Raw genomic sequence first — 22,913 nt, 5'->3', positions numbered from 1 at the left:
CTGTGTGGATCCCTTTCCAACACAGCCAATCCAAACCCAGGATGCCACTAGTTATCTGTACAGAGACCGGAGAGCAAGTGTGGGGAGCCCCTTACCCACACATGTGCCTCACAGGTTGCCCTTTTGATCTGGTACATGGACTTGCCTGGCTACTGTTTGGGAACCCATGATGCAGGGACCTTGGGAGGTTCCAGTTAAAAGAGAGGCCCTGTCCATCATGACTGCCTGTTTCACTCCACATTCCACAGCACCCTCTGCTCCATCATCAAAATGCAGCTGTACCTCTATCCAGAATATCTTTGAGGTCCCAAGACTTGGACAACCTGAAGCTTCTCAGGACCTTCCTGTTGATCATTATGCCTGAATCAGAGGGGAACTTCCATGTGCTTCCCCAACTGAAGAACACAGATCCTGTAAGTCTGAGCTCTCTGATGATGGGGTCTGGGGTGGATGAGTGAAGGTGTGTGCAGAGGAATCTCAGCTGGTGCCCCTGGGATCTGCCATATGTTCCCAAGACACACAACTCTGACATCCTTCAGCTGGTGGAACCTAGTCTGGGAAGATGGCCAATTGTGGAGGAGGGCCAGGACTATTCTCAGAGGCAGGGTTCTAGTGTGAATTGGGAAAGGCCCAAGGAAAGTCAGTCATGTTGGGTGTTTTCTCCTGCAGCTCTAGCACCATATCAAGTGATATAATTGCCTCCAGCAGCCATGGCTCAATTTACTTGCTTACATTTGGGGGAGCATATCATCACATTCCCTGTGAAGGAGAAGAAATAGCCCTCAAAATCAGAGGTTGGTCCTCCACCAGCATTGACCACACAGGAGGATATGGAGCCACCAGTGGCCACTGAACCTTCAAGAAGAGGAGGTAGCTTAGCTGCCAATAAGCAGGTCAGTGGATATTGAACATTACCTTCCACTTGGTATATATGTATGGTACATATGGTGCTCCAAGCTGCCATCCCATCCTCTGAAAGAGAACCACCTTTCCTGGCAGCAATATAAATTCAGGGTCCAAAAAAATAGAGGCAGGAGGTCAAGAAACTATTAGGCCACAGCCCTCCACATCTCCTAGAATCTATCCTCACTTCCCTAGTTCTGAACTTTTCAATGGCATCTCCCACATGTGAGCTCCTGAGCATTACCCAGTGCCATGACCCCAGCACAGCTATCCTTCCCCTCCCCTCTGAGATTATCTACTTTATTTTTTCTGATGCTAATTCTTATGGCATTGTAAGTATTTTTAGTGACATTCTTTTATGTTGACCTAAAAGTGCTTAATCCATTCACCAGGCTGTGCCACCACCAGTACTACAAAGCTGCTGATGGAGCCCATGTAGAGCTCATAGGTGCTGTGAGAGAGGATACAAACAGGCCATCCAGGAGGAGGTGAGATAGGTGCCCCTGTTATGGAGCAGAAGGGACTGCCTAATGAGTGTTGAAGATTTCAGGCCATTATAACTCATACTATGATCTACTTTAACTGTCATGTGGCACTACAAATCCTTCTCATATAAGATGAAAACCTTAATATGTACATTCTTATTGCTCCACAGATCATGGCTCACCATCATCTTTTTCTTCAAGACACAATATTGAAGTTAGAACCGTTAATGACTCAGTAACGGTCTGTATTGTTGACATAAAAAGAAGAGTCTTACGTTTTGCACTTCAAATAAAAAGCTGTGCATCTTACACTACTTTGTCACACTGAGAATGCAAAGGAAATGTTCAAGAAGGAAATTAAATTGCTGCTCCAGGGCATATGCAAATGACTAGAAAGCAAAAACAGCCTTATTGCTGATCTGGAAAAACTTTTTATATTCTGAAGAAAATAAGAAACAACCCACGTTCTATGAAGATGAAGTCAAATCCAGATAAGGCCATCACTTTAGATTGTTATACTGACAAGAGAAGTGAGAAAGCTGCATAAGAAGTTTGAAGGTGCCAGAGTTTGGTCCATTATGTTTTTGGCAAGAGGCCCCTCTCCATAAAATAAAAGTGCAAGGCAAAGAAACAAGTGCCGATGCAGAAGCTCTCGCAAGTCATCCAGAAGGTCAATCTTGGGACAGCAGGCCTCAGAGTGGCTCCTCCAGGCAACTGGTATTGCTCCTGGTAGGGCCTGCCTGCCCACGAAGCAGGGCGCAGGAGCTGGTGGTACCCAGACACCTGGTGAGGACCTTATGCTGCTCATTCCAGCAATGCCTGGCATTGGCCTTGAGTCCACCAGGCTGCTCACCTAATCCTTGAGTTCACCCTGCCCCTCCCTGAGTTGCAGCCTCTGAGGAATGAGTAGGCCTGCTGCCAGCTGGGGAGCCATGGGAGAAAGCCCCCACCCTCCCCATCTACATCTCCCCTGGGCTGTGGTAGCAGAGTGCAGAGGTGGGAGGTGGGGGGGCCTAGAAAATCCTCACCCTCCAAGTGCATCCCTGGGGCGGGACAAGGGTGGAGGGCACAGGGGCAGTGGGAGTCTAAGAGCAAGCAGTTCTCTGTCTTGGTCTTCTGCCACCCCCAGCCACAGAAATGCACTTTGGGCGTGAAGATGTCCTAGGACCTCTGCTTTCTGCACCCACAGTCCATGCAAGATGTGGCTGGGGATGGTGAGGTTCTTTCCCAAGACCGCCCCAACCTAGCAGACAGCCTAGTTCCTCAGTAGAGAGGCTATATCAGGTGATGGGGTGAGCAGACACACAGTGGGCTCATGGCCAGAGCGAGACATGGCAGCTCTGGGAAGTATAAGGTCATGGGCAGCTGCCTGGGTACCACCGCCTCCCGCATTCTTCTTCCTGAGCAGCCCAGTCGACGAGGCGCAAGACCAGGTCCTGGAGCCTCCACCACAGAGGACATCCCATCTACTGGTTACCTTATCACTCTGACACCCACTATCCCATGCCCTTGCTGCCATGCCAGCCAGGAGCTCTTCGCTGCAGCCAACCAGACTCCCCACGTGGCCACTGGATGCCACCTTCACTGTCCTGCAGCTGGACGCCAGTTACTTCTGCAGGATCAAGATGCTCACTGCTGGACGCTGCCTGTTGTTGCTGCCCCTGCTTCTGAACTCTTATGGTGCCACCACCATTGTGCAGCACTCAAACTTCCAAACTCCAGATGAACTCCAACACTGCCCACCAAGGCCCTAGTGTCATTGTACTTTATCCCACACCTGGTGCCCGACCCCTATACTGAGGCTGGACCCCTGATGCAGCTGCATGTTGCTCCCGCCCCTGCCAGACTCTGGAGCTCCACCCTGCTGCCACCAGACTTTAACATGGATACTAGACAGTGACACTCAGTACTGGGGCCAACTTCATTGCAACTGCCAGAGTTTGGTGCATTATGTTTTTGCCAAGAGGCCCCTCTCCATGAAATAAAAGTGCAAGGCAAAGAAACAAGTGCTGATGGAGAAGCTCTTGCAAGTTATCTAGAAGGTCTTGCTAAGCTATTCGATGAAGATGTGTTGTGCTTTACATAGTAGGTGTCCCCAGAAGCTCATGGGTGAGCCAATACAAGAATTGTCAGTGAAATGATTCAGTTCTGAGAGCTTTAACCCAATCAACGGTTAATTCCCCTGACAGATATGAACAGGCAGCAGGCATGGAAGGGCATGTGCTGGACCCTTCCCAAGCCTGGAGGTATAGGTGGCACCTGCAAGGGCATCTAGTGGCTGTGAAAGAAGTCTGGTTTCTAGGACTGAAGCATATAGAAGCCAAACTCAGCGTTCCACAGCAGGAACTCCTGGTCACTGGAGGTTCCCAGTGACCAGGAGCAGTGTCAGAGTCCTGTAGCAGGGGCATCCATCTGTGGGGAGAATGTCAAAGAGCAAGCCTATGTGTCTTAAGGGAGTTTGAGGAGCCCAATGTATCAGTAGCAGGATGGAGAATTGGCCTCAGGCTTGGAGGACAGCCATGGGCAGGAGCCTGGGCAGTGAAGCCTTGGCGTTTGGAATCTGTGGAGGTATTGGTGTCTGAAGTGCAGTTATGGCAGTGGTGGCAAAGGCAACTGAGGAGTCTGTAGGTGGCAACGTCAAGCCAGGCATCCAGAGAGTTGCATTCTCATCCTCTGGCAGTGGCAGGAGTCTGGCCCCAGTGCAGTGATGGTGGCTGCGGCATCACTGGTGGCCCTGTGGGGACTCCAGTGGCTTCAGTATGGAGCTCTGTTAGCGGTGATGGTGACAGCTTGGGACAGCAGGCCTCAGAGTCAGAGGGCGACTGGAGGCTGTGATGGCCTCTGCAGTGGCTCCTCCAGGCAACTGGTATTGCTCCTGGTAGGGCCTGCCTGCCCACGAAGCAGGGCGCAGGACCTGGTGGTACCCAGACACCTGCTGAGGACCTTATGCTGCCCATTCCAGCAATGCCTGGCATTGGCCTTGAGTCCACCAGGCTGCTCACCTAATCCTTGAGTTCACCCTGCCCCTCCCTGAGTTGCAGCCTCTGAGGGATGAGTAGGCCTGCTGCCAGCTGGGGCAGCCTTGGGAGAAGGCCCCCACCCTCCCCAGCTACATCTCCCCTGGGCTGTGGTAGCAGAGTGCAGAGGTGGGAGGTGGGGGGGCCTAGAAAATCCTCACCCTCCAAGTGCATCCCTGGGGCGGGACAAGGGTGGAGGGCACAGGTGGCAGTGGGAGTCTAAGAGCAAGCAGTTCTCTGTCTTGGTCTTCTGCCACCCCCAGCCACAGAAATGCACTTTGGGCGTGAAGATGTCCTAGGACCTCTGCTTTCTGCACCCACAGTCCATGCAAGATGTGGCTGGGGATGGTGAGGTTCTCTCCCAAGACCGCCCCAACCTAGCAGACAGCCTAGTTCCTCAGTAGAGAGGCTATAGGGGTGAGCAGACACACAGTGGGCTCATGGCCAGAGCGAGACATGGCAGCTCTGGGAAGTATAAGGTCATGGGCTGCTGCCTGGGTACCACCGCCTCCCGCATTCTTCTTCCTGAGCAGCCCAGTTGACGAGGCGCAAGACCAGGTCCTGGAGCCTCCACCACAGAGGACATCCCATCTACTGGTTACCTTATCACTCTGACACCCACTATCCCATGCCCTTGCTGCCATGCCAGCCAGGAGCTCTTCGCTGCAGCCAACCAGACTCCCCACATGGCCACTGGATGCCACCATTACTGTCCTGCAGCTGGACGCCAGTTACTTCTGCAGGATCAAGATGCTCACTGCTGGACGCTGCCTGTTGTTGCTGCCCCTGCTTCTGAACTCTTATGGTGCCACCACCATTGTGCAGCACTCAAACTTCCAAACTCCAGATGAACTCCAACACTGCCCACCAAGGCCCCAGTGTCATTGTACTTTATCCCACACCTGGTGCCCGACCCCTATACTGAGGCTGGACCCCTGATGCAGCTGCATGTTGCTCCCGCCCCTGCCAGACTCTGGAGCTCCACCCTGCTGCCACCAGACTTTAACATGGATACTAGACAGTGACACTCAGTACTGGGGTCAACTTCATTGCAACTGCAGCCAGACCCTTGTCACTAGGGCAGATGAAAACACTCATGGCTGGATGCATCTGTTGTTACAACCACTGTTTCTGGATTCTTCCACTGTCACCACCACCTTGAGTAGGAAGCACGGAACTCCCAAATCACAGCTGCATGCTGACACCGCCACAGTCGTCCCCACCCCACGCCAATACTCAACTCCTGACTTTTGACGCCTGATGCCCTGTGCCCAAAACAGCTGGATGCTGCTCTTGCCACCATATGCCACCATTTTCTGGGATGCTCTAGGATAGACATTCAGAACCACTTCACTGTACAATGCAGAAAAGCTATCCTTTGTGAACATGAGCATCTCTGATGTGCAATGTCAACTTCCCAATCATTCTAAAAAGCAGGTGGAAGGAAATCAATGCCATGCAGAGCTGCATTCTTCCCTGTCAACAGAGATCCTCACGCTGCTCTCTGGGTTCCACTGAGGTGGTTCAGGGCCACAAGTTACTGAAAGGAAGGGCTCTCAGCTTCTTCCCAGTTGTGAGGAAGGCGACAATCAGTGACAGATTGGCAAAACCATCATGTGCCAAATCCTCTATTCTTGATCTTATCAAACCTTTGGTTTCCTGTATCAAGATGAAGCTTGAGCCCTGATTTCATTCTCATTGTTGGTGCGAGTCATCCCAAACAATGTAACACGAAAACCATGAGGGACAGCTCCTGGGAGTCACCTCCCATTACCTGGTTGGAAAGTACTCTCAAACCCTGTAGGCTTCATGTCAGCAGGGTTCATGGGATGAGGGGAAAAGGGGCAGCAATGAGGCCTGTGTGAGAGAGAGCAGCACTCTCAAAGTTCAGCGTGCCTCAAAATCAGCTGGAAGTTTGTTAAAATGCACAGGTTTCTGGGATGAGTCCCAGAGTCTCCGTGTCACAGCAGGTCTGGGCTGGGACCTAAGAAAACAGACTTCTAACAGATTCCTGTGTGATGTTGGTGCTGCTGAAATGGGTGACCTACAGATTACACCTGGAGGACCACTGTTCTTGAGGATCCAAGAACCATAGTAAGGCCCCAACATTTCCTTGATATGCCAGTTTTACCTGTCAAGAACACACAAATGAAGTCCACACTTATAAGTAGGGAGATATATTGATGCCCTAAGATTCTTTCCCCACCGTAATGAGTAGATTTTTATATTATGTCTAAAATTAACAACATAAGAAGACTAAGACAATTAAACTAAGAAAGTTTATGGGATGTGTGTGTGTTTCTCTGTGTGTGTTCAGTGATATGAGAAACACAGGTTTCTTATTAGGAGAACAAAAGGGGAGGATAGTAATACATTTTTAGATGGTATTTCTTGATTTTGACCAGCTTCAGCATTCAGTTATTTTTGCCTATAAAGCATGAATTTCTATCTGCTTTAGTTGGATGAAGAGAAAACCCAAAGCAAAGCTTGTGCCTGGAGAAAAGGGTATCCATATGGATTTGGAGCCCTGGCACGAGCTGACAGTACATCATTGCCATTATTTGTGGGGTCCACAGAAGGGCTCAGGTTGTGGAATAAAAGGAAGGAATTTGATGTCTTCCAAGCCAAGATCTGCCTTGCATTCTTCCTCTGTATTTCTCTGATTCCATCAAAAGGGGCTTTTAAAATTTCAAAGAACTTTCATGTTTTGCTAGCTTATCATAAGTGTCTATCTTAAGCCAATACTGTGATTTCAAGCATGGCCTAGGCAGATATGTGCGATCTTCTGAAATGATTTTTGACACAAGGTAAGTCATACCTGCCAAAGCCAAAGTGAGGAGAATCACAGGCTGAACGATATGCAGGCTCTCCTGAATCCCAGGAGTCTTTTTTATTTCTTTCTAACAACCATTATTAATCATTTCAAAACCATGGACTATCCTGACATTTTTACTATTCTAGACTGAAGGAAAAGGGGGGTTTGATGTTCTGGAAAGACTTTTTATGTAAAATAGCTTCAGTCTTACAACACACAGCTACCATGAAACTACCCTCTCCCTAAACAGAATGGTGTTTAATTTAAAAAAAAATCCACTGAAGGGAAGTAAAGTAGAAATGGATGTTTGTTTAAAAAAAAATTAGGTTTTGGCTTTCAAAATATTCAGTTAAACTGGAGCTGGGTGTGGTAGTAAAGAGTAGTCACTAGCCACGCAGGAAATATCAAATTCTTATTTGGCCTTTTGCATTGGAGTGGGGTGGGGGGTGTGTCTCCCATTTTTACCAGCTCTTCTTCACAACACCTACAAGCTATGGAGGAGAAACTCAGACCAGGCCAGAGGGCTTCTGTGGCTCACTGAGTCACACAACTGCCAAGGTACCATTGTGACTAGAATTCTTCACAAAGGGACTCGAAGCAAGAGTTTTGGGATCTGAACACTCATGCTTGATGGGTGATTTTGTCACTTACCAGTTTTGTGACCTTTGGAAAAGGAATGGAAACTAAACCTCAGTAGTTTTCATGGCAAATGGGTATAACAATATCTGCTTTATTTGGTTTCTAAAAAGAGTAAGAGAATGCACACAAAGCTCAGCAGGGGACACATTCATAGATAGCCCTCAGTGACATCTCCACACAGCTAGTCCCAATTCAGCAATCACAGGCTTCAGAGTTGAGAAACAAACACGAACAACCCAGAGTTTTGAGGCCAGCGCAGGTTATGATTTTTTTTTTCTCAACACTCCCCTGCATCCCTAATTCAGAATTCCGTTAAAGGATCCCAAAGCATTATGTGAAGTCTCATGTGTGAAGGAGAAAGGAGAGTAGGCAGCTAAGTCAAGGGGCCAGGAGCACAGCAGATCAAGGTCAAAGGCCTTGTTGGTACAGCATCATTTAATTCAGGAAGGAACTCAGTTCCCATTCTTTTCATCAAGTTCCCAAACTATGCAGCTCTACAATTCCTCTCTGACCCACATAGCATCAAATCTGCAGTTTGTAATAAGGTTTTGCAAACCTTATGAAAAAGTTTTCTTCTCTGACATGAGATGCTCAGAGGTCCCTTGGCACTTGCCAGTAGAACTATCAGTGAAATGAAGAGAGCAATCCTACCTTCCCCTCAAGTTGATCTCCCCCCATCGCCACCGAAACAAATAGTGAGAGGACAAATCAGGCAGACAGCAGCTCACCTTGCTTCAAAGAAAGCAGCAAGGTCCACTCATGGTGTCAGGTGAAGGGTGCTTCTTGGGTCTAGGCAAACCTCACAGAACAACCCACTGGCTACCCAACTACAGAAAGGTCAGATGGCATCTGATGACTGCAGGCAAGATAAGTGACCAGTGCTAGCAACACAGGCCACATAGACCAGGCAAGGGAATGGGCCACTCCAATGGTGACCTCATCCTTCCCTCATTCAATCTCCATGGCTTTAGTTGATGCTGTGTATGGGTCAACTCTGGGGTCTAAGATACATCTCATTGTAATTCCTAAAAGGTTTAAAAAAAAAGTCTAACTGCCATGTCCTTAAAGATTAAGGGAAGCACAGTGGCAAGGAGTTCTTGAGACCTAGGACTCTTCCACTATCCCTCTGGCAGAATACAAGACAATAGCTCCCTGCACCTGCCACCAGGATCTGGTTACCTTACCTTATGTGGAAGGTGCCACCAGGATCTGGTTACCTTACCTTATGTGGAAGGATGCACTTTTAAACGGCTGTGTTTCATGGAGATTTTTTCCTAATGGTGCCATTAGAAAGAGTGATTCTGTCCAGAGGTGAGAACAGAGTAGCACATTAACAGCCTGCTTGAGAGATCAGGAACAATGAAGCCCCATTGAGGCTGTTTTGCTTTTTCAGGACGTGAGGGACACAGCAACAGCAGCAGTACTGGCTCCCAGATGGTGAAGAGGGCAGACACCAGGGAGAGGGGCAGTGGGCGCAGGTGTGGGGGCTTCTGGCTGTGGAGAAGTGGGGCTCCTGGCTGCCAGCCCCATCCTGGGGAGGATGATACTCAGCACACACAGGAGAAACATCACCCTTCACTGCAGGGAAACTGACACAGTGAGCTGAAGTTTCTCACTCCCTTTATTTGTAGCTTTCTCAAGCCCCTTTGATCATTTTTAATTGTACACACCTAGCTCTTGCCATTCTTTATAGGGATTCCCCTTAACACTTGGCCCTCACCCCCAAGCAGAATCAAGAGGGAGGAACCTAGCCTTCCAGGAAAGCTGCTGCCATCTGAAACACCCCCTTCACCACACAGACGCAGATGACAAGAGCCCATCCATGTCTCCCCTGGGTCCACACCCCCTGCCTCCTCCAGGCTTCTCCTGTCTCAGTTCCTGGAAGCCCTGCTCCACATAAATACTATTGGGCCTCCCCGGGCAGCCAGCTCTGGGCTCACTCCCGGGTGTTGCAAGCGCTGCTGCTGCCACCATCAGGCTGACTTGGGAACTGCAGTCTTCACAGGGCATCTGATTCCCAAACATTTCCCAGTCACAAAAAGCTGGTCCTTTCCTCTGCAGTTGCCCTTCACACAGGTGCAGTATCCTTTGTAAGAAAAGCTTTCAGGAGCCATATTCCTGAACAAATGCAACTCCCTGTGAATGTGTAGTGGACCACATTGTCCACAAATGATGCACAGACAAGTGCAGGTCCCAGAATATGGGAACAAAGCCACTAGATTAATTGGCAGTTTCTCTTAGCCACCAGGGCAATGAGGCAGAAAAGGATGGAATTCTGTTCTTGAACAGCACCCGGATGCATGCTCTAATGTTCTGTCCCCTGAACGCCTGCACAATGAGCCAACTGGGCCCCGATGTGACTTCGAAGCTGTACATAGCTTCCAGCATTGCCAAGGGTGACAGGTGGACTGTCACGCTGCACCAGAATGGAGTCACCTGTGACATTTGCAGGTGACTGACAGAAATGGGCACTGACATGCATTAAAGAACAGAAGGGCGCAATGGTTTCTTACTGAAGCCCAGGAGTAGGTTGCTTGCCAGAGGATGTTTCTCTTGGCAGTGTCCCTGGTGACCTGATGGGCATTCAAGGCTTTCTGCAGAGAGGAACAACTTCCTACAGGGAAAGGCTGAACTTTAAATAGTTGGGTTCTTTGCTCTGCCACTGGCTGGGGCCCTCTCAACATCTCTGCTGATAATACATGTTCTGTTTTCCTCTCTTTCTTTCATTATCCCTCACACTTTTTTCCAATATCTCAACATTTATTCATACCATTCTATGTGTCCAGTAGTGTGCTAGGCTCTGGCCATAATAAATGACAGATATTTTAATCAATCAATTAGGAGAAGAAAAGTCCCTTGCTTCCTTCCTACCTTTTCGTGCATGTGGGGTGGGGGGTAGAGAGGAGGTACAAAAAGAGCTACCCAAGAACCATTTCCTTGGTTACTTATCATTCCAAAAGGCTGGCCTTTCACTTCCCTACAAAGTCTTACAGATGAAACCAGATGCCATAATTATGAACTCAGAGTCTGAAATTTAAAAAGTAGAGGGCTGGGGATATGGCTCAAGCGGTAGCGCGCTCGCCTGGCATGCGTGCGGCCCGGGTTCGATCCTCAGCACCACATACCAACAAAGATGTTGTGTCCGCCGAGAACTAAAAAAAATAAATAAATAAATATTAAAAATTCTCTCTCTCTCTCTCTCTCTCTCTCTCTCTCTCTCTCTCTCTCTCTCTCTCTCCTCTCTCACTCTAAAAAAAAAAATAGAGCTACCATGCTGGGTTACTGTTTGAAAGTTAGCTCTGGGATTCAGCTCCCCAATCTTCATAGGGAATCCCTAAAATACTCTTATATGCCTGGACACTGAAGAGTACCACAGATTATAAGAATATGGCTTGTCTTAGGCCACAGATTGGAAGGACTTTTGTTAAGCAAGGTAACTTTTAGGGGTGTGACAGCATCATGCTTGCATCTCCCTGCTATCACAGTGACAAAATAAAATATTTGCTTGTGGAAATTGCACTCTGCAACTTGTGAAGCATTTTACAAATGTTAATTATCATCATAGTCATCATGATGAAAACACAATTGTTACCACTGCCACCACGAACAACCAAAGACATTTGCCAGGAACCTACAAGAGAATGTGCTGGCAAAGAGTTCCAAGACCTTCTAGGAATGTGTTATCCAAAATAAATATGTTGTTGCTAAGAGATAACACTCAGGGAATTGCACAACTGGAGAGTCTGGATGTCCTCTGGCCCACCTCAACCTACTTCTCAGGCATTGACTTACATTTCTGATGACCCAAATCTACTCTTAGAACACGTTCAGCAATGGGAGATTGCTCAATGGGCCAGCTTGAGACATGAGTTTTAGATATCTAGACTTTGAAATGTCACTGTCCTTTCTTATAGAACAACTGGGGTTTTTGTTTCCCCATTGAGTTTGTCCTGCCAGCCCCCCCCCCCCCAATTGATGAAGAAAATAGGCCACAGCTCAGAACACACAGGTAGATCTGCTGACACTGTCTCCCCTTGAATGAAAGGTTACTTGGCACCGGAGACTTGTAAAGCATTTCTAACATCTTCTGCATAGAATCATTTAACTTGTAACCTTGCTTTCCCCAAAGCCACTACAGCTTAGTTTCCTCTGGAGAACAAGAAAGACATCATCAGCAAAATGTCCCTAGGTATTTTCTTGCTTTCCTCTTTGCTGTCCTTGTCTCCCTTTCTGTTTTACCACTTATCCTCAGGCTGCTCCATCTCTGTAGCCTTCCAGGGGCCCCGGAAACAAATCCCATTTCTGCATGCTCTCCCCTCTCCTATGCTTTAGTTTGTTCTCAGAAATCCCTGCTTCCCTGTGCTCTGCATCCAAGTCCACATTCTTTATCTAAGGGACCACTCCAACATTCATCTACCTATTCTCTTTCACTGCTTCCCCTCTGGAGTGCAGAGCAACAGTGAAGGTCAGTTCCCTATTATTATTCTCTTACTCACTTCTCCGTCCCTTTATATACATGTGATGGAGGAAGATACGCTAGAAAAGGTAAGTATATTTCCAATCAATTCTACATTTTTTTCAGCCTATGTGAAACAGAAAATATTAAGAAGAATAACTAACATGCACATACCCAAACCCCATGACACTGAGAAAAACACAATCCCCTGAGTTACTAGTAATATTTTTTTAAAGCATTGACTTAATTCTGTCAACCCATCCTCAAAAGATGTATCATGGTATTCATGATCATTCGTAAGCTGACCCTACCCATCCCAAGTTTCCTCTCCGCCTCCTTAACACACCAACATTCCAGCCACCCACAGTTCCCACTGCTTCTGAACAACTCACACTCCCTTCTGCCTTCTTGAGTTTGCATTCACTCTCAGGTAAAGCCTGGAACACTACTTTCATGCATCATCTGGAGAAATCCTAGGCATCCCTTAAAACCAAGTGTTAATGCCACCTCCGCTGTGCAGCCTTTCTGATGCTCTGGGCTATTCCAGCTGTTACTAGGGCACTGTGACACCTCAGAGCCCATCACATTGTAACCTTAGTTGAAGTATCAAGTCTCTCAGCATCAGATTTCAAATTTCTGTCTTGCAGGCAGAAGTTGAAAAGAGTCCGAAATTGCAACCACCATCCAGTGCATGCAAGCCCAGGGAATCATGTGAGCATGTCAGCTCTATGTGAGCACATCTTTTCTCACACTGGCATGCATGTGAGCCTGGGAGTTTTAGTTTCAATGATCCAAAAACCAGCCTCAGGTAAATCTGATTGGTTTTGCCTTATTTAAGGACACAGAGAAATAAGAAGATAAGGGTGAGTATATTCTTCCCATTTGAGGGACCTTGTTGACTTACTCTCGGTCCTGAAGATATCACTGCGCTTTAACAGCAAGTGGTGTGTGCATGTGTGTGTGTGTATGCAGTGGGGATAAGGAGGGTGTGGAAAGGCTTCTAGGCTGCCATAAGAACCTCCCTAGACGACGCAGGCGGTGTGTGTGTTGAGACACTTGCTTGGCGGTTGTTCCCGGGAAGGAGATGAATGATTGTCCGCTTCCCACGCCCCACAGCCCATCGGGGGCTGCAACAGAAGAACTCTGCAAGAAGCAGGATACACCCATGCTGGCCACTATTTCCAAGGACTTTGCTTGTTACCAAGTGTACCCAGGGAAAGCTGACATTTATTTAATCCTCATAGTGGTGTTGACTGTGTACTCACTGAAACACTGTATGCTTATGGAAGACATTTGTTTCCAAGCAGCTTATGCTAAATTGCAGTGATATAAAGGAAACACTTATCTAATATTGACATTTACTGACTTCCATAAGTATGTAGCCAGAATACTCATTTTTACCATTAGGAGAAGAGGAAAGGGGGGGAAGCCTAGTGTTTGATACTTAGATCCATCAGTGAGTTAAAAGCAGAAAATGGATAAAATTTAACATTAAATGAATCAGAGGTACAGCAAAGGCCCATGGTCTCCCTGAGATCCTTAACTCAATGGCACACAGTGGGTGTTAGACAGGGTGGAGGTTGAAGCCCTCTCCTGCATAATAATAAAGCAGGGCAGAAGATTCTTTGCTTGCCTGGGTGAGGATATTCAATGATCTAGAAGGTATCTATATTCTCACTTGACATGCACACCTAACTGGGTAAATTCTGGCTTTCCCCTGAGAGAACAAAATGACACCTGATGACAAATGGAACAGCACTGTGTCTCAATGCAGATGATTCTTGCCTCTTTCCCCTAACTGGAAATAAAATCCCACTCTGCTTGAAACACAGGGAGAAGCTATGACAACGAGGGCACAGAATCCTGGCTGACTGTGTTCCTCACACCTTTGTGGCTAACAGTGATGAGATGTGACACCCCAGGGAACAGACAGCTCTCAGAGTGGCAGCTCTGGCTGAATACTGCTCCTGCTCCATGAATTCTGGGGTGTCCACTGGCTTTGAGGGAAAACTGGGGCTCCAACTGCTTAGCTGCAAGAACCACAATAAAAGTCAGGATCCCATTGGTGGTGACAGTCCAAGTGTGGGTTCCAGCATGCTCACATCTACCTGACTCCTGTTCTGCTAGAATATCCTTGTTCCCAGGCAGAGGATGCATTCAGTTCGGGGCCTCTCAGTTGCTTGAATGACCCCTATAAAAATGCTTGCCCTGTTTTTTTTTTTTTTTTCACATGAAAGTCATTTTGACGTCTGACAAGAATAAAGACTCAGTAGTTGAAAAATAACGTCTATACCCATCTCCCCCACAACCCCATCTGCATCAAGACCCTAAAACAAGGGCTCTGGGCCCTTCTCCCCACTCCTCTATCACAGGCAATTTTCTTTTCCTCATTCATGTTTCCAAAACAGTTTATCTTTTTATCTCCTTGGAAGAAAAGTACTCGGCAAATCAAAGGTATCATTAGTATTGTTATTATTTCTCTATTGAAATCTCTTGAATTCACTCTGGATTATTCATGTGCTTTTTTTGGGTCTGCAATATAATACTGCCTAAGTCACCCCCACTGGGTTGAACAAAAAAGAAAAATTGCATCTTCAGGCCTAATCCCCTGCTCCACCTGTCTCCTGCTGGCCCTGGCTTGTACCAACACAGGCACACACCAGCGGGGCTGATCCTTGGTACCATGCCTAGCTCACTGCTGCCATGTTCCAAGCCAGATCCTCCTTCGTACACCCAAGGGGGGCCATGGTATCCACTCTGAGCAATGGGAAGGCGTTGACCACACCCACACCCTCTGATCCCCCTGGGGAGTTTCTTTTCCATCCTCAATAGTGCTCCCTGTTGGGCAGCAGACACTGTGACTGCCCCCACACCCAACAAACAGCATGTTCTGGTTCTCCACCCATAAGATTTGTTAAAGAAGTGTTCCCACACCCTTGGCAGTTGTGTGCTGACCTTCCAGGATAAAGGAAGTGCTTCTTCCTCCCTGAGACAAGATGTCATAGTGCTTGGGGTGCCAGTGCCAGTGGTGGGGAAAATCACACTGATCACTTGCCTCATCTTTTGTTATTTGGCATTTCTGGGTAGGTTAAGTGCTTCCAAGGTTGCTGCTCATTCCAAGTTTCCTGTTCTGATCCTTTCCTCCCGATCCTCCTCCCCTCCCTTTCATCTTCTGGGCCATCTCTGATGCGCTTTTGCTGTCTTCTGATGTTCTGTCCCCTTCTTTTCTCTCCCAAAGGGAGCTCCTGGCAAGTTAAAGCTTCTTGCAGTGTCTTCTCCTTCCATGCTTCTTGTCACCCAGTGGCTCCCCTCACCCTGGCTGGTTCTCTTCACCCACTCTGATTTACCCTTTTGTCTACTGGATGATCTTTTATTCTCTTGGAGATTCAGGATGCCCTAAACCTCTGCCATCCTGACTTCCCTTTTGATGTTTCCTGCCAATTGAGAGAGCAAGTGGGCTGCTTAGAGTTTTCCCAACAGGGATATGGTGTCCCAAATTAATTCTCAGCTCAGATATGCCATTAACAGGCAAATGCAAGTTTTTACTTTCACCATCATATGTTTAGAGTAGCAAGGTGCATGTGCAAAGCCAATCAGACGTCTGGGTTCAGCAGAAATAGAACTTTCTGAACCTCAAAGTCACTGGGCAGGACAGGAGGCTCTGGCAATGCCAGAAAAATCTGTCAGAGACTGGGGAAATAATGGTTCTTAGAGTGACTGAAGTAAAGTCCACCAAGTCTGCACCACTGCGCATCCCCCAAACTATCTTAGAACTTGCGATGTGATGGAAGCAGGGAGCCATCAGTCCTGCTGAGGCATTATTTTTCCAAAGCTACCTAGATGAGCATGCACAGGCTGGTTGGGATGATGCTTGAAGATTAAGGAGGACATAGAAGGAAATAGTTGGGAGCGAGCTGAAATGATAAGGGGAAAAAATATAGCAAGTTCTAAGTTTATGGATGACAAGAGAATCGATTCTTCTTCACCCAGGGGCAGAACATGCCGTTTCTCCACAGGAGGCAAATTGTGCTGTGACATTATCCCTCTCTGTACAAAGCACGACCATCCTGACAGCTGAGGGAAGAGGCATCCCCAGCAAGAGAGAAACCCACAAACAGCACACACTGGCAGCTCTCCATTTTCTTGTTGGGAGCCAAACTTAGGATCATTGGCAGGGGCCGGAATGGAGGAATGTAATTTAGCCTTTCTACAGCCCCCTTAAGAAAGATAAAGAAAGAATCATATCTACATGAAAAACTCAAACTTTAAAAGAGTAAAGATGCAGCATACTAGTGACATTAATTATACATTAATTTCTGCTCCCTCTCTAAAGGGAGGGATGGAAGAAAGTAAAGGTGAATAAATATATTCAACAAATTAGGAGGGAAAGGACGGTTGAAATAAACTTTAAAAATTCACTTGCACTTTTGCTCTTAAAGTCTTCAGAGCATTGTTGGAGCTCTTGCTTTGCTTAGGAATGAAGACCTTGGGAGCAGAGGTCTTGGACTATGTTCCCAGAAACTCCAAAATGACTTGCAGGATTCCACTGTGAGAGGTGTTGGGCAGCAGATGGCCATATCACCAGAGTGCCAGATAAGGCCCTAAATATAACCCTAGACACTTGTTCTCTCTGAGTGGAGAGGGACATCCTGAGTCTCTGCATATTTCCTTGCAAATGCATCTGTACAGGAACAGCGTGGGGGCAGGCAAGTGATTTTGTGTGCATGTATGAAGTAGGGGTGGTCAGGTGGGGTTCACCCTCATTCCTCAGTCAGGGGGACAATAGTGGGGACCATCTATATTCACTTGGGCTAGTCTTCTTATGGATATACCTTATCCCATAACTGGATGAATGTAGGGTACTGGGTGGGGTGGGGTACCATATATGAGTTATGCAAAGAGGGTCACAGAATCCTCTGAAGAATTCACAGTACTCCAAACAACATCCATGTTTTTCAAAATGTCTATGGATCAAATCAAAGGTATCCCCAGCACACCAATGAAGTCCATCAAACATCTTTTCTCATTATCCTTAATTGCTATTAGTCAGATGTTCTCCATTCAAGATCCCTACAGTGTCCAGTGAGTGAGGCCATTCTGACTGGCTATGTCCACTTTAATCTCTGAATCTTTCTTGAGACCTGTTTTAGTTTCTTGTGCATCTACCACTTGGAGGGATGGGTAGTGCTAGCCAAGCTCAGAACACTCAGGAATAAAAGCCATTTTGAACTGTATGATGCTGTGGTTTCTTCCCAGTTTCCTCAGGGCTAAGGGTAGATGAAGTAGAGCATTACACCTCTATAGGTAAATATTTAAAGGTTCATCATATGAGGCAGTCAAGGAATAGCTTGGTATTGAGAAAGGAGGAAACAAAGTAGAGGATGCACACTGTAATGATTCAGACAGGAAGAGAGGCATTTAAACACCTATAGGCTTCTTATGCCAATCTAGAGAATAGCAGATCAAGCCTCTAAAAATACAAAAGACTGGTTAAAATTTGCACTAGTCCCATGCAAATGTGTGTATGAGGCAGAGGTGAGGGGAATGGTTGGAAGATTCCCTCTTCCTCTCAGGGATTCAAATGCAACTTCCTGAGTGAACTGGTAAGAGAGAAGAATGGAAGTCAGTGTGCATATACGTGTGTGTGCGCGCGTGTATGTGCACGCACCCATAAGCAAGCACATGCACTTCCAAGGAAGAGGGTAATCTCACAAAATGGTAAAATAACTGAATCTGTTTCTGTAACACTGTTCTGGGATAGTTCTTATTCATTCAGCCTGAAAACTCTGGAGAAGGCAATTTATCTTCCTGCTGCTGTAGGGAGTCCTGGTGAGATGCATACAACCATATGAATACATGAGTGTGTGTGTGTGTGTACACATTATAATTATGCACGAAAATGGGTCTATACATACTCTCATGGGGGGGGGGGGTGTGGTTCAAGTTTAATCAGTAAGGTCAATAGCAAAGTTTGAACTGCACAGATAAGGAGCAAATCTGCAGCGACCACAAGGACAGTAAAAAAGTGGAGAAAGGAGGCAGGTTTTTGCTTATATTTTGCTTCTTCCTGAGAGAGGAAGCAACGAATGCATGCTGTTTGCTTGCAGAAGAAGTCACCCATGGTGATGCTCTGCTTTCTCAAAAACTTTTACCCTTCATTTAATCAACAGATGGACGTGCTCTGTTGTGGATTTTTCTGAGAGTCCTGTCCCTGTAAGAGCTGTGCTGGCTGGCACAAATGCTGCCTCAGATGGCAGAGGCGGCATTGGCATTCCAAAAGAGTGGGAAGGAACCTATTTACTTGTCCCCTTCAAACTCAATTCCACAGGTGACTTTTGATGCCAATAGCTAAGTAAGCACTCACAATCCCTCTCAGGAATTTCTCTCTTCTCCCTTTACCACCCTCAGCCCCATGGCTCCTAGTGGCAGGGAGCCCAGGGGCGGCAAAGTTCTTTCCCGAGAGTCCACCAGCTTCTCTGCCCCTGCCAGGCTGCAGAAAGCAAACAATCAGCACCAGGGGTGAAATTCCATTTTATGCCCTGAATCCAGTGCTGTGTAGGATTTAGAATTCAGTCTTATTTAGGAAACTCGACATTCAATGAAACTCTTTACAAGCTTTCCCCAGCCACTGCATATTACCCTCACAGTACATTCTGTAATTGCAACCCCTTCGACAACCCTTGCAAACTGCACACGTTGGCTTTTGAATACACTCATGCAAGATAGACCTTTTTGGAACTGAAATATCCATTTAAGAAAGGCTTCCTTTTCTGCCCCTCTCTTTCCCCAACCTGGGTGTGGAGAGAAGGCGCCCTGAAGTTCCAAAAGGCATGGCCACATACATACTACCCAATTAACACACCAGGAGAATAAAGAACTCATTTGCATCGGAGAGTTTGAGTTGGATGTTGACAAGTGAGAGCAGAAAGTCGCTCCCCCACCACCACCACCCTCTCAGTCCCTTCCTTCCAAAGGAAAATAAACAGTACCATTCTGTTGCGTTTGCAAAGGCAAAAAGGCAACTCCAGAGCATCTCGGTCCGGCACCGAGGGAACCATCAATCAGTGCGAGTTACCGAGGTCTGCCCACATTCCTACCCTCTGCCTCCCGCGCCCTAACAACCCCGCCGACTTTGCTCCAACTCCAGCAGCGCGCCGGTCCTACCTTGACTGAAAAGGAAGAAGCAGAGGAAGAGCAAATCGAGCTGAAAAGGTTTCATTCCTCAGCACAGCAAGGGAGAGCCGGCGGGCAACTTGGGGGTGTAGTTAGTTTCTCTTCCTCGGCGGCTCGCGGTGCTCAGCCTCCAACGCCGGTCCTCTCCGATTCGTGCCGACCATCTGTCTGTCCGCCCGTCGGTCCCTTCGGGTGGTTTCGGTCTCTTTGTGTCTCCGGGTTTCTGCAGCCAGCTGAGACAAATTGCCTGTTTTTAACCGCCTCGGGAAGCCGGGATCCTCAGCAATGTCCCCACTCGGAGCAGATCCATTCTCTGGCTCTTGGCATCCCAGGCACACGGCTTCCTCCGGCGGGCTCCTCCCACAGCGAGCGAGCGAACGAGTGACGAGTGACAGAAGGGCTCCTTTCACAGAAGCTGTGGCGGGGGGAGAGGGAGGAGAAACAGGTCATAATTAAAGAGGAAATACTTGGAAAAAGGAGATCTTTGCAAAACGGAGGATGGGGGAAAGGCTGTGTTCTTTCCTTCTTTTCCCTAAAAAGGAGGATATTCAGCTTTTGTCACCATTATTGATTTAAAAAAAAAAAAAAGTCGTGAACGCGGAGCAGAGCTGTGACTTTTTGTCCACACGATGTAATGTTGTTTAAGGGAAGTGAAGTTAAAGATGACTATATGCATGCAAACGTATTAAAATGTGCATGCCTTGCCTTTGCATAAGAAACTAGAAACTGGGCTGAGAAGGAGCTTGGGAGGGGAACAGGGGCACAGGGTGGGGGGGCGGGGTCTTTCTCCAGCAAGGACTAGGCCAATGTGAGCAGCAGGAGGCTAGGGAGTTGAAGAGGATAAGCATGCTTTGCATTTTTGAGACTTTCCAACAGGGGTAGGTAATAAAACCTGAAGGTTTGGATATTAGTTTGCTTTGCATTGCTCTGAGAAAACCAAATGCTGGAATGGGAGAGAAAACAAGTAGGTTTATGACACATACCCATTTATTATTATTATCCTGGTCTGTGCATTTCCTAACAAGAACAGGAGAGCAGGCTGTCTTTGTATTTGGAGCTTCTGCACTAATGAGCACTCCGTCACTCTGAGCATCTTTTCTCCAAAAGGTGCTGAGTCTGATTTCGAAGGAGAGGCCAAGGTCATAGGCAACCACCTCCTAAGAACCTTCAGGTCTTTTACCTGTCATGAAATTCACACTCAAATCAAACTCGATTTCCTCCAGGATATCAACATGAATTTATCTAGGTCCATTTATTTGATAGACATTTAGGCATGCCTGGAATAAGCAGGCCACAGGGGGAAATAAAATAGTAAGCATAGACCATGCCTTCAGGAGCCCATAATCTATAGAGTGCAAGCAGAGTATACACACTAGACACAAACTATAAGGATATTACAAAGCAACGTTTTAAAATATGCAGCATTATATGAAGTAGACCAAGGGGGGGGGGGGGTAAAGAGAGATGAGACGCGAACAGGACGAGGCTGAGGAAGGGCTGCGAAGGAAGGGCAGGCCGGTCACCAGCCAAGGCCGCGTCCTTCCCGCTCCCTCTAGAGTCACAGCGAATTCCCAGCTTGCTTTGAGCCTCTGGAGCTCCTTCCACACCCCCACGGAACAGATTCCTGCGCTGGGGGCCACCAGGTTCAGCAACAGCCTGCAGAGTGGCCAGGCCAGGGAGCAGAGCCCTCGAGTGCGTTTTTGGTTCGATTATAAGGACAGGTGAACAATGACAAGCCCAGCCAGCAGAATCCCTCATTGAAGGGAGGTCCCCCGATGTCAAGTGCTACACAGACAGTGACCGAGAGACTGGGCAGGAAGTCTACCCGGGCTTCTGCCTTTGCTCACTGCAGATCCCACCCAGCAGTCCTTCAGGTTCTGTCCCCACCTCAGTATGGCATGGGTGTGCCCCTAGCTGCCGTCCCACCACTGAATGGCACATGCTGGCCTCCAGGAGGCTCACCATGGCCCCTACAGACAGAACCCCTCCCCAGTCGGGAGGGAGGTCATGGTGGGCACCAGGTCACCTCCTGGACACCACTGCTCAGGATGCCATCCTCTCGACAGGCACTTCGTTTCCCCAGCTCATCTGCCCTCTACTCTGTGGCCGCCCAGGCAGCAAGGAGAAGGGGCAGCCAAGAAGCATCCAGAGCCCAGGGGACACCTACTCTCAAGGACAGGAACATGGTACTGGCGCTGACTGCAAAGGAGAGGATGGCCACCACAGAGCAGACAATGAGGTCCGACCTCAGGACATCCCTCTGAAAGAGAAGACCAGCTGTCAGGTTTATGCATCCAGTTTCTCTCGGCAGCTCTGGGTAACCAGGTGAGTCAGACGGTGGGTGCTGGCCTGATATGACTCTTCCTGCCCGACACCTGCTAGCATATCCCCAGTGGCATGCCCTGGCCAGGCCCATCACCAGCACATTCACGGTCTCCTGCTGGGGGAATTTCAGGGGACCAAGGCTGGGGGTTGGGGGGTAGACCTGGGAGGTAAGCCCACCTGCTAACCAGGCAAAGCAAACAGGTGTGTGCACCCCAGGAGGCACAGGGCTGCTTCCAAACACACATGGGAGACCTCATGTCCAGAGCACCCCAGAGATTAACGAGACCTAAGGAGACCCAGGTGCCACCAGGCACTACTGGGTCTTGGGGCAGCCTGGGTTTCCTCATGCCCACAGCCTGGGCATGCCAAGCAGAAGCCTCCTGCACCTTTCTCACCATTTAAACCAGATCAGAGTTCACATTTCAATTTCAGTCCCATGGAGAAAAGGCTACTTCCAATGGTTGAAACACATGTGCAGCGTGACTTGGACATGTCTCTCCAGCACACCCACTGTGGCCTGAGCAGGAGCAGGGGAAAGCAATGTCAGGCCTGAGAACACCAATGCAGGGATGTCAGGCCTGAGAACACTGATGCAGGGATGGGAGAAGGGCCAGGGACCCTCACAGGGCATGATGTTGCTGACTGGCAGGTTAACAGGATATAAGGCACTATCAATTCACTTCAGTTAGTTATGATGCACAATTACGGATAACTTTAAGATATCTACAGTTCTCTGAAAATTCTGAAGTCTCCAATACTTTTTTACCTCCCTGTCCTTGATTAAAAAAGAATTATGCTTTTGAAATTACTGTTTGGAATGTTATCTGCCAGGAAATGATCCAAAAGACAATCTCTACCCCATCTTTTCGGATTTTTAACTAAAATGTGGAGCTTCCTACCATGCTACTGGCTGCCTGTGTTGACCCCCAGAGCCAGGAAGGACCCAGACAAGGGCAAAGGGGGCAAAAAGGACCCTGGCCGTCTGTGGCTGACCATTGCAGCCACGGTCCTGGCTAGCCTAACCAGCTGTCAAGGAAGAGACACGTCCTCCACGTGGGTTTGCCCATTACCTGCTGAGGTGGTCTTGAATCTGCCCTTGC

At 48.0% G+C, this 22,913-nt stretch overlaps 1 protein-coding gene across 1 annotated transcript in view; it reads right to left on the bottom strand.

The window, feature by feature from the left end:
* Window positions 1-19,833, bottom strand: part of LOC308641652 (kin of IRRE-like protein 3) — a gene marked incomplete at its 3' end in the record, with an annotated part of 378,090 nt that extends 358,257 nt beyond the window's left edge. Inside the window, exon 1 of the mRNA XM_081280293.1 lies at window positions 19,480-19,833. Coding sequence (XP_081136419.1) covers window positions 19,480-19,534 — 55 coding nt within the window. The 5' untranslated portion in view covers window positions 19,535-19,833. The remainder of the gene's footprint in view (window positions 1-19,479) is intronic.
* Between the last annotated feature and the right edge of the window lie 3,080 nt (window positions 19,834-22,913).

This window comes from Spermophilus citellus (genome assembly GCF_964194105.1).
Source record: "Spermophilus citellus genome assembly, chromosome: 2".
Taxonomy (NCBI): domain Eukaryota; kingdom Metazoa; phylum Chordata; class Mammalia; order Rodentia; family Sciuridae; genus Spermophilus; species Spermophilus citellus.
Note: the sequence above shows the minus strand (reverse complement) of the source record. Positions and strands in the feature narration are given on the sequence as shown.